The following is a 12,671-nucleotide window of genomic DNA, read 5'->3' as shown; positions in this document are numbered from 1 at the left end:
CTTACCAGCTGCATTTGCAATATGGTGGAACGTATGATTCATGCCCAGCTGGTATGGTGGCTAGAGTCTTGCAATTTACTGATGAGTGCACAGTGTGGATTTTGAGCAAACCGTTCTGCAGTTTACCATCTAGTTACTTTGTCCACACATGTCATGAATGGTTTTCTGTGGAAATCCCAGACTGGCCGTGTTTTTCGATTTGGAGAAGGCATACGACACCTGCTGTAGAACTGATATCCTCCAGACTCTTTACGTGTGGGGCTTCCGTGGCTGCCTGCCACGCTTCCTTCAGGCATTTTTAAAAGATAGAGTTTTTAGAGTGCATGTGGGTTCTGCCTTGTTGGACACTTTTATCCAGGGAAACGGTGTGCCTCGGAGTTCCATCCTGTCGTCCTCTTTGCTATTGCTATTAACCTTATCATGGTCCGTCTCCCAGCGGACATCTCCGGCTCCCTTTTTGTTGACGATTTTGCCATCTATTGCAATTCTTCACAGACCTGTCTCACTGAGCGGTGTCTTCAGGGGTGTCTTGATCGTCTTTACTCCTGGAGCATCGACAATGTCTTTCGCTTTTCCACCGACAAAACCATCTGTATGAATTTCGGGCAAAGCAAGAGGTTTCTCCCACCATTTTTACATCTTGGACCTGTTGCCCTTTCGTTGGTAGAAACTACGAAATTCCTTGGGCTCATGCTCAATAGGAAACACTCTTGGTACTCCCATATGCAGTTCCTCAACGTACTCTCCACCATCATGGCATCCATTTGGCCACAGGCACCTTTTACACCAGCCCGGTTGAGAGCCTGTATGCTGAAGCTGCTGAACTACCCCTATCCTACTGCCATGACTTTCTCCTCAGCAGGTTTGCATGCCGTCTGTCTGCCACGTGTGGCCACCCATCCTATGCCTTCTTTTTTGATGATTCCTTTGACCGTCCATATGGGGCTCGTCCTTCTTCTTTGTTACCTCCTGGAGTCCGCTTTCGGCATTTACTGAGGTGGCTTAACTTCACACTACCTGCATCTTTCACGGTGGGTGTGAACCCTTCACCACCTTGACTTCATGAAGCGGCCCATGTTAACTATGTTCTTCATTTGCTTCCTGAGGACACTACTCCAGTCTCAGTCTATCGCCTTCAGTTTAATGACCTACACGTGGAACTTCGCAATAGTACATTTGTGTACACTGTTGGCTCTCGGATTCACCGTGGGGTCAAGTGTGCCTTCATCATTGGCACCTGTGTCTTTTGATACTGGCTTGCGGCACACTCCCCAGTATTTACAGCTGCTCTTTGCTTTGTATCAGGTGTCCTATGCTCAGACTCACTCGCTGCCCTTCAGAGTCTATGTGCACTGTACACCGCCCATTCCTTAGTGCAGCGGGTCCAGGAAAACTGTCAACTGCTCACTCGTGGTGGAGCCAGTGTGATGTTTCTGTGGGTCCCCGGTCGTGTCGATCTGCCAGGAAACGAGGCTGCTGACGCTGCTGCCAAAGCTGCAGTCCTAGTACCTCAGCCTGCGAGTACCTAGATTCCCTCTGATGATCACTGCATTGCCATTTGTCAGGAGGTGGTGTCCCTTTGTCATTGCCAATGGTCCTCCCTTCACCGGAATTACCTCTGGCTTATCAAGCCTCTCCCAGCGGCTTGGACGACCTACTCTCAGCCCTCCCACCGGGAGGAGGTTATTTTAATGCGGCTGCATATTGGGCACTGCCTTTTTAGCCATCATCATTTACTAGGTGTTGCTTTTCGACCACTTTGTACAAATTGCACCCAAGTTTTAACTGCCCGCCACTTCCTGATGGAATGTCCATTTTTTAACCTTTTATGTTCCCGATTGGCTTTGCCACCTGAGTTATCGGCCATTTTAGCAAATGACGTGCGGCGGGCTGTTGCCGCATTTTACTTTTTATCCGTCAAAGCAATATGGCGACAGCCATTTAATTTTTAGTTTTGGACCTCTATTTCTGTGTGGTGTCTTTTTTAGCCCTTTTTCCACATGCCTGTTTTTAGCTGCCTTCTATTACGTCAATTGTGACTGACGTGTAGTTGTTTTTTAACTCCTCTCTGTCTTTGTGTTCTGTAGTTTTGACTGGGCGTGTATGACCCCAGTCGTTTTTGCGCCCTAAAGCATAACAAAACAAACAAACGGTTATTAGGAAACTCTGTTGATCCTTTCATATATCTTATCTGGCAGTATGCTGTAGTGATCCATACCATTCGTGGAACGGCATGTATCATGTACGACAAGTGTAGAGCTCAGAGTAAAGATGTGCACGATTGCAGTTAGTGTGTGTAAATACAAAGTTGCGTACTTTGGGAAAGTATTACTCAACAGATGTGGAGTCTAACTGCTGGAGAGCATTTTTGATCTCAGTGGGGCAAGGAGGAATGAAGGAACTCTGGTACCATGGAATATTCTGGCACCAAGGAAGACAAATATGGTGTATATAAGCGATTACTGTTCACAGACAAGTTAATGAGAGATCTTTGAGACAGAAATATTAGTCGCTTCTAGAAGTAGTAACTTCCCATGTAATGTGTAAACATTTATGAAAGTTTGTGCCAGTATACAGAGTTAACTGGAACAGATTTACACTTTATTTAAGTAGGGAAGCAGTGTTTTGTTTTATAACCATTCCACTTTTAGAAATCCGTGCGGAAGAAAGAAGTTTGGTGCCTAAGAAGAACAGGGCTTAGCATTGCTAGACCCTGGGATAAACCATAAAAGGTGCAAGACTGAATCTGTACACCACTCTAATAAGGTAGTGTTAATGTGGCAGTATTAGGTGTAGCTGCATGGAGTAAAAGATCTAGAACAGACATTGCCCAAGCAGTCAAAACATCGCCACACAAGTTAAATACAGCAGTCATCAGCATTAATAAAGACTCCCTGTGTTTGCTGTCTGATTATAAGTGAAAAGTGGGGGAATGATTATAAGTGGAAAGTGGGGGAACAACAACAACAACAGGGTGAAAGGCAGAAATTCTGTAATAAATCAGTAAAGAGAAGATGTGTTGCCAAGAGCAACAGGGATCGTAAACAATGATGTCGATACACCTGGGCTAAGGGCATCCATCAAAACCAACGAAACACGCTGCTGTAGACGACCTGCCAAGAGCCAGCATGCAACCAGTGACGTCTGGCCAGCACGCAGCCTTCGACAACTGATCAGATGCGAGACGCCAGACGCCAGAGGGCAGTCTATACCACTGCGGTGTCGTCATACAGTCATTGATGACCAGACCATTGCCAGCACGCATTCTGACTATGGTGAGCTACACCAGTATTTGACTTCAAAATTGTTTTTGTGGTTGTAGTGCGTGATTTGGTAATATTTGTGAGTTTGTTTATGTCAGTGATAACAGGGAAAATGTTGACAGCAGTTAATATGGAAATGTTATTACAAAAACTGCAAGGCATACAGAGACAGTCAAATGAAAAATTGTCACAAGTTACAGAATAATCTATTGAAAAATTTTCGAAGATCATGAGAAATTCACCCAGGTTGTAGAAGAGTCAAATGAAAAATTTTCAAAGTTCCAGAAGAGATTCGCACAAGTAATAGACAATCATGGTAAATTTCAAGAGAGTATTAATGATAAGTTTGTGCAGCTACATCAGGACTTGGGAAATTAGATTAAAGACACTCATGAGCAAGTGTTGGAAAACCAAAACAGACTGCAACAAGAATTAGAAATTCAGACTTTAGAGGCACACTTAGAACATAAGCTATATCAGAGACTCAGCGTCTTAAGAGAAGAAATACGCACCATAGTCCTGAAACAATGTGACTTAATGCAGCAAGAGATACATGAACATATTAAAGATTTGCATTTGGATGCAAATAGTTTACGTAACTTTGCAAAAACAGAATGTAAGTTTGTGAAAGATTAGATGTCAGATGCACAAATGTGCATAAAAATTTTAGAACAGAGAAGCAACAACGAAGGATCTGTGTATTTGCACGCAATACATTCAGGGCAAGTGTAGCAAGATCTAGTGGGCAGGTTTAGAAGGATGCAAGTTGCAGTAATTATCTGAAGATAGACAAGCATGCACCAGATAGAATAGCATGGAGAACTCCAACACTAGTCTTTCGACTGAAGATGACAACAACAACAACAACAGCAACAACAGTAATAATGTAAGTGTTAGGGAGTCTTTTCTGAAGACATTTGTGTAGAGCGAAGCCTTGTACAAAAACAAAAGGTAAACAATAGGCAATCCAGAAAAGAAAAGAATAGAAGCTTTTGAAATGTGGTGTTATAGAACTATGATGAAGATTAAAGAGCAGATTGAATAAATAATGAGCAAACACTGAAATAAGTTGGTGAGAAAAAAATGTGCGACGCAACTTGACTAAAAGAAAGGATAGATCGATAGGATACGTTCTGAGGCATCAAGGAAGGTAAAAATTGTAGATGGTTACCTAGGCATGCATATGGGAAGCAGGTTCAAAAGGATGTAGGTTGCTGTAGTTGTACGAAGATGAAGAAATTTGCACTGGGTAGACTAGCGTGAAGAAGTGCACGAAACCAGTCTTCAGACGGAAAACCTCATCAAAAACACAGTGGATTGATCTGCAGGAAAACAGAATTTGGTTTGGATGCTGAATTTCTGCCATACAGGTTCTACGTATTGCTTGTACATAGCAGCAGAAGGGGACTATTAAGTATTGTTTCATGAATTATTTGAAAATGAAGTTGTTGTATGTTGGGAATGTCAGTAAAATAAAATGCAGTTTCTGTCAGGTTTCCTTGATGTAAAAGGGAAGAAACAGTATGCCAATACATTTGGGTTCAATGATACAGAGGTTTGTTTCCCTACAGACCAAGCAAGAACAAAAATTTAATTCTTGCACTATTGGTTCATAATGATGATGCTATTGATCAGTCATTTTCTACAGTTGGAAAAAAAGTGGTATTGATACTGCAAATCAAATGCTATTTAAAGCATGAGCTGAGTAACCAAATGCTGGTCAGTTATCATCAACTTTACTGTGTCAGATGTAGGTGGCATTAATTCCCAGGTTATTTACATGAAATATGAAGAAGCTGCATAGAAATGTGCTTGTAAAAATGTTGGCCCAGCATCTGATTCTTGCAGAGCTACACCAAAGAAATTTATAAATTGTAAGTCGGAGGTGAAGTGAACTTACATTGATTAGTGTATTCTCTATGCTGTTGAGATTTACACAATTTGGTTATATGCTTCTTCTTCCGCCATGACTACTACTCATTTTTGATGGTGAATACAATAATGATTTTTATCGGACTTCTTCTTCAAATGCAGGCAGCTACAGTGACATGACATTAGCATAATGCGCGGAAGAAAAGAAAACTTTTTTGGTTTTGCACTAAAAAGAACTCTCACTCTTCATACTTTCATAAAAATTATTGTTTAGGTAACACAATGTCTAGTACACACTTCTCACATCAATACATCTTCTCCCCACGAGAACTAAAGTCAAAGTCTATAAAAAAAAATTGAATGCAGTTTCCATCATTTGTCATTCGCCTTCCGGTGTAGCAAAATTCATCTTTGCCGATGCTTACAGTGGCCGCGCTAGTGTTTATTATCATTGGTAATAACTTTTATCGTACTGTGTCGGGGCTTTTCCTTATGTATCTATACAACCATTGCAATTCTTTTGGTAATTGTAAGGGAGTGTGTAGCATATAAGTCCCATACAACTGAAGTTTATTGTTCCGTGTTTAGTAAAATTTATGTAATGAAAACTTAAAAAACTGTTTGGCAGTGGTTTAACAAATATATAATATATTAAAATCCAGTTTTATGTTCCTGTCTATAAACCCTGTGCTCCTTGAAGGCACTATTACAATTACAATACTAAAATGAAAAGTCTGAGGTAATAGACAATTTTGCAGTCTGTGCCTGAGTGCTTGGCTTAAGGAGTCTCAGTTTCATTCCTTAAGAAAGGTTACAAATATTGGCCATTCCTCAGATGTATGTATTACAAACTGCGGCCTCTGTTGGCAACAACGTGCATTTGTCTGCAACCGAAAAGTTTCAGTTACAATACACAGTCCGGTGCAGAATTTTATCTTACGAACCAAAGACTGACTGTGAATCTAGTGAGCATTGTGCTTTGCAGTAAATTACACCTATCAGTTCATGAAAACATTAATACATTTAGGAATAAAGTTAAGAACACACACTAATTTCATACAGCCAACAAATATCTAAAGGCAGTTGCTTATTAACTCCACTTGAATGTTTATTATACTTACTGTTATTCAGAATGAGATTTTCACTCTGCAGCGGAGTGTGCGCTGATATGAAACTTCCTGGCAGATTAAAACTGTGTGCCCGACCGAGACTCGAACTCGGGTCCCGAGTTCGAGTCTCGGTCGGGCACACAGTTTTAATCTGCCAGGAAGTTACTGTTATATTTCATGTTACTTCAGATGTGGCAGTGTTACTAAATTGTACTGTGTAAGTTAACATGCACGTTACTTAATTTTTATTTAGCTTAGCTATGTATTATTATTTTATGTAACCATATTTCTCTGTCAATTTTTGTATTTCTGTGTACACAACAGATCCTATATCTTTTGTACATTTTACAATGTAATATTCTTGCAACCAAAATAAAAAAATAAAAAATATGTAAGTAACATAATAAAATGTCAGTTATGTGTTAAAGGATATATGTTTTGTTGTACACAACAGTAAGGAGAGGCGGACTACACGGTGTTTCGGAAACTGTCATTGTAGGAAAGCAGTACAGGAGCAGAAATGATTAGCGAACAAATTAATACAGTAAACAAAGGATTAATTTAACTTGCACTGTATGTCTCCAAATGTACAAAGACACATTACAAATAATGCAGCAAGCAATAGAGTCCAGCTCATATAATAGCAACAGTGATGACACACACAGTACTGAAAAAACAAATGACTAGGTGAAGTCTGCACAACATCACATAGCAAAGAGGCTCCTAGTGCGAGGGGCTGTGTGGCTGCTGCCAGGCCTTCTCAGAGGGCACTCATATTCCAAAGTCGCTTCAGGTGTGGTGCACGGACATACTCCATTGGGTCCGCTGGATCTTGCACGATCATTATCAGCATCTGACGAAAACATGCAGTTCTGTTGCCAACTTAAAGATGCCGATAGAGTGATATCAATATGTGATATCATGTGTTTAAAAGTCCACAGATGATAACAGAGTGCAAAGTAAAGATTGATTAGGTGACAAGAAATGTAGACATACGTTCAGAAAAAATAGAATACGTTGAGCGATTAGAGATAGGATGTTCATATGCACAGGACATTTACATTAGTATATTTTGCAGAAATGATTAGTCTTTAAATCATGTTGGCCCGTGGGTTCAAGATCAGCATCAGAATTGAAGCACAATACAACCTACTATTGAATGTGCTTGCTGCTTTTGCTGTTGCCGAACATAATGGATCAGTGCGACTTCAGAAGATGTGCAGGATGCCTTACAGATGTATGCACGAACCGCATCATGAAATCAGTGAGTTTGAAAGATGTTGCGTAATTGGCATGAGAGCATGTGATCCAGCCATCTGGGAAATTGCTGCTTGTGTGGGATGAAGTGCTTCAGCAGTGCAGTGGATATGTACAAAATGGTTCACGGAAGGCCATAGAATATGATGAGATGGATCAGGTCACACTGCCCAGACCACCCTCCCCGAGAAGATCGACGCCTCATCCAAATGGCATTGCAGGAAAGATCTGCATCCTCCTTGCCTGTGGTTTAACAGTAGAACGGTGTAACACATCCTACAGTATCAGGGGGACATTCTGTTGCAGTCTGCCATGGCGTGGGTTATCTGCACATTGTCCACTTCTCAGCCTACCTTTGACGAATGTGCAGAAATATGCTAGATGGCAGTGGTGTATGGAACGATGTCACTGGGGACAGGAACGGCACCAGACAGTGTTTTCAGACGAATCCTGCTTCTGTTTGTTTGAAAATGTTGGCCGCTTTTTGGTTCACCGCAGACAGGGGGAACGGCGCCACAGTAACTGCATTTGCACAAGACATACAGTGCCGACTGGAGGCCTTGCGGTGTGGGGTGCTATTGGATGTGAACACAAATCACAGTTGGTGTGTGTTTAGGGCACTGTGAGCAGTGTGGCATATGTGACAGACATCCTGCGAGCCGTAGCTGTACCTTTTCTGCACAACACCCCAGATGCCATTTTTCAACAAGAGAGTGCATGACCAAATGTTGCAGCATGAACACATGCCTTCTTGGTGTTGCAGGATGTCATCCTTTTGCCCTGTCCTCCCATATCACCAGACTCGTTGCCAATCTAAAAGTGTATAATATGTTAAAATGACGGTGCAGCACTAGTGCCAGCCACCACAGGTGAACTTTGGAACCAGGTGAGTGCAGCATGGATGGCTATACCACTGGACGCCATTTATGTCTTGTATGCGCCGATGCCATCACACATGTGGAACAAGTTATCAGGGCCCATGGCTGACCGTATGCATACTAGACAACAGGACACATGCTGAACCGAGGTCACTGAAATGCTAATAATTTCTGCAGATCATACTAATGTACATGTTCAGTGAATATGAACATCCTATCTCTAGTCATTCAAGGTGTCCGCTTTTTCTGAACATTCCTGTATGTATCATCAGTAATGTATTAATTTTTGTTTAGGAGCTCAGACAGTCAGTAATTTCTTCTTTTATGTGTTTCAGTTGTGAACGATGCTACCTGATATAATACGGTTTGAAAAAACTGCTGAAGATCGACGTTTGGAGTATATTAATATTCTTTGTAATGATCCTGGACCAATTTCATCCTCTCAGATTGAACATGAATGGCACTACTATATTGAGGCAGTACTGGAGCCAACAGGCTGGCAAGCAGTGTGGAAATTATCACTGAGAGAATGTGATGACCTGCATGTGCCATTTCCAATGGCAGCATTTGTTGTGGTGAGTAAGATGTGACAAACTGTTTTAATTGTATCCAACATACTGTTTTTCTTGTTTGGGGACTTTGTTTTGTGTGCCTTTCCTGTCAGGATAGTCTTACAGTGCCCACCCGACCCTACTATTTTGATAATGCACTGTAATCACATTCACAGAGTACTGTAAAAAATGCCAAGGATCTGCCAATTTTCATGAGATGTGCAAACATGGGGCAATGTGGCTCAAGATAGCACTCTTCACCCAGGACCTAGTTGGGTACACATCTGTTCTTGAATAGAGACCATTCTGTCCTCACTATTGGAAATAAATTGCATAGGCTGTGCCCTGGTATTGTAAGTCACAGACTATACAGGGTGTACAGAAGGTCCAGGAACAATTTCAATTATTTATTGCACAAGAACCAAACATTGTACAGATATCATACATATGTCATTTTGAAGAGAAACCCTGAAAGTTTGTTTTTAATACCTACTCCAAATTTTTCTTTTGTTTCCTTTACTGCTTGCACAATATACAGATTCAGTAACATCGGGGAGAGCTGCAACCCTGTCTCACTCCCTTCCCAACCACTGCTTCCCTTTCATGTCCCTCGACTCTTACAACTGCCATCTGCTTTCTGTACAATTGTAAATAGCCTTTCACTCCCTGTATTTTACCACTGCCACCTTTAGAATTTGAAAGAGAGTTTTCCAGTCAACATTGTCAAAAGCTTTCTCTGTGTCTACAAATGCTAGAAATGTAGGTTTGCCTTTCCTTAATCTTTCTTCTAAGGTAAGACGTAAGGTCAGTATTGCCTCACGTGTTCCAGCATTTCTAAGGAATCCAAACTGATCTTCCCCGAGGTCGGCTTCTACCAGTTTTTCCATTCGTCTGTAAAGAATTCGCGTTAGTATTTTGCAGCTGTGGCTTATTAAACTGATAGTTCGGTAATTTTCACACCTGTCGACACCTGCTTTCTTTGGGATTGGAATTATTGTATTCTTCTTGAAGTCTGAGGGTATTTCGCCTGTCTCATACATCTTGCTCACCAGATGGTAGAGTTTTGTCAGGACTGGCTCTCCCAAGGCCGTCAGTAGTTCTAATGGAATGTTGTCTACTCCCGGGGCCTTGTTTCGACTCGGGTCTTTCAGTGCTCTGTCAAACTCTTTACGCAGTATCGTATCTCCCATTTCATCTTCATCTACATCCTCTTCCATTTGTATAATATTGTCCTCAAGTACATCACCCTTGTATAGACCCTCTATATACTCCTTTCACCTTTCTACTTTCCCTTCTTTGCTTAGAACTGGTTTTCCACCTCAGCTCTTGATATTCATACAAGTGGCTCTCTTTTCTCCAAAGTCCACATCTGCCCCTGTAAAAGTCTTACAATTTAAAACGTGGTTCCTAAATCTCTGTCTTACCATTATTTAATCTATCTGATATCTTCTAGTATCTCCAGGATTCTTCCATATATACAACCTTCTTTTATGATTCTTGAACCAAGTGTTAGCTATGATTAAGTTATGCTCTGTGCAAAATTCTACCAGACGACTTACTCTTTCATTTCTCTTCCCCAATCCATATTCACCCACTATGTTTCCTTCTCTCCCTTTTCCTACCCTCGAATTCCAGTCATCCATGACTATTAAATTTTTGTCTCCCTTCACTACCTGAATAATTTCTTTTATCTCATCATGCATTTCATCAATTTCTTCATCATCTGCAGAGCTAGTTGGCATATAAACTTGTACTACTGTAGTAGGCATGGGCTTCATGTCTATCTTGGCCACAATAATGCGTCCACTATGCTGTTTGTAGTAGCTTACCTGCACTCCTATTTTTTTATTCATTATTAAACCAACTCCTGCATTATCCCTATTTGACTTTGTATTTATAACCCTGTATTCACCTGACCAAACGTCTTGTTCCTCCTGCCACCGAACTTCATTAATTTCCACTATATCTAACTTTAACCTATCCGTTTCCCTTTTTAAATTTTCTAACCTACCTGCCCGATTAAGGGATCTGACGTTCCGCACTCCGATCCGCAGAACGCCAGTTTTCTTTCTCTCCTGATAATAATCAGCCATACTCTTTTAAATTTCTTTCATAATATTTACTCCCGTCTTCTTAAGGTCTGGGAATTTTGTTGTAAAGAAAACATTGTTCACAAGAGACCAATCTGTGTTAATGTAATGTGTTGTAAGCATCAAATAGTGCACCTGATTATGTGACTCAGTCCACATATCAACTGTTGCAGCACATTTTTTTATTAATAACAGAAGGCATTATGCTGTTTGGTATTGCATCAGCTTGTTCTTTGACATGTCTGCTTATAGTTGAGGGATGTCTCATGACATCTGCCAGGTTAACTTCTCCATAATGTGCACCTAGATGTATTAATTCTTGGCCTAGTTCTCTGAAACCTTCACCGGAAACAGCGTTAAAAGGTCTCATATCTTTAGCACACATTGCAACCCACTTTTCTGTAATACTATTTTTTATTACTGCCTGTATCCCTGAAGGAGCTGTATCTTTGTGAGGTTTCTTGGAACTGTGTTTCTTTAAATGATTGGTTCCCAACTGGAAACACAATAATGTGGAGCAATTTATGCACGATACGTACCCAGTAGACGCACTGTTTTCGTCTACAATCAACAGAAATGTACTCCAATCTTGGCTTTTTAGACCTTCCCGTTTCTTCAATGTGTAAACATTGGTTTCAATCTTTCATCTTACTGCACTGGCTTCCTCGCGCTGCATGATTACAGAGAGATACACACCACAAATGAGAAGCCCGTACTGCCTGCAGTCTCACACGGATAATGGCACGTGTAATGTGTTTGAAGTTACGTTCTACGTATTCGGTCATGGCTTCTACGCTCGGACACTAGAACTAGTGCGGGCAGCCTATCCAGTTAGGGTGTGCTCGCCACATCTCGTATTTTGTGCTTGCTTACTGGGTCAAGCAGGACTCTATTGTATGGGCCATTCTTCTTCGCTGAGAAGACTGTCACTGGATAATTGCTACTTGGACATGTTGCAGCACTGGCTGATGCCTCAAAGACAGTTGGACTCTCAATTCATCTTTCAGCAGGATGGATCCCCACCCCATTTTCATCATGGATACCTCAACATGTAGCTGCTGCATTCATGGATCAGCCATGCTACATGCTGTTTCATGAAATGGCCTCCCCAATCACCAGATCTCACTGTGTGTGCCTTTTTTTCTGTGGGGACACATTAAAGATCTGGTGTATGTACCGCCTCTACCACATGATGTATCAGAGCTCCAGGAGAGAATACGGGGAGCGACTGCGACAGTAGATGATGCCATGCTGAGACGGATATAGCAAGAATTACATTACTGTACTGACATCTGCCGGGTCACTCATGGTTCACATTTCGAATCTTTGTAAAAAAAACTTTCAGAGCTTCTCTTCAAAATGCAATATGTATGACATCTGTACAATGTTTAGTTCTTGTGCAATAAATAATTGAAAGTGTTCCGGATTTTATGTATTTCACATCGCACCCAATGCAAGAAGCAAAGAGGCAACACCAGATCCCCACTCCCTCCACCACAGTAACTATTTACAATAAAAATCCCATTCTTTCTGTCTCAGGAGTAAATTACATCAATGATGTTTCGAAATTGTGATGTGATGTAATGCTCAGTGAGCATTCATGACTATAACATAGGTCATACTGTTGGTTTCTGCCATAATAGTTTTTTAG

At 41.2% G+C, this 12,671-nt stretch overlaps 1 protein-coding gene across 2 annotated transcripts in view; it reads left to right on the top strand.

The window, feature by feature from the left end:
- The window catches only part of LOC126260080 (protein nessun dorma-like), a 233,955-nt gene that overhangs the window by 26,134 nt on the left and 195,150 nt on the right, over positions 1-12,671 (top strand). For both annotated transcript variants that reach the window (XM_049957287.1, XM_049957286.1), the window contains exon 2: positions 8,715-8,954. In XM_049957287.1, the coding sequence (XP_049813244.1) occupies positions 8,724-8,954 (231 nt within the window). In that variant the 5' untranslated portion in view covers positions 8,715-8,723. The remainder of the gene's footprint in view (positions 1-8,714; positions 8,955-12,671) is intronic.

This window comes from Schistocerca nitens, chromosome 5 (assembly GCF_023898315.1).
Source record: "Schistocerca nitens isolate TAMUIC-IGC-003100 chromosome 5, iqSchNite1.1, whole genome shotgun sequence".
Taxonomy (NCBI): domain Eukaryota; kingdom Metazoa; phylum Arthropoda; class Insecta; order Orthoptera; family Acrididae; genus Schistocerca; species Schistocerca nitens.
The sequence above is the reverse complement of the archived record's forward strand: the minus strand, read 5'-3'. Positions and strand labels throughout refer to the sequence as shown.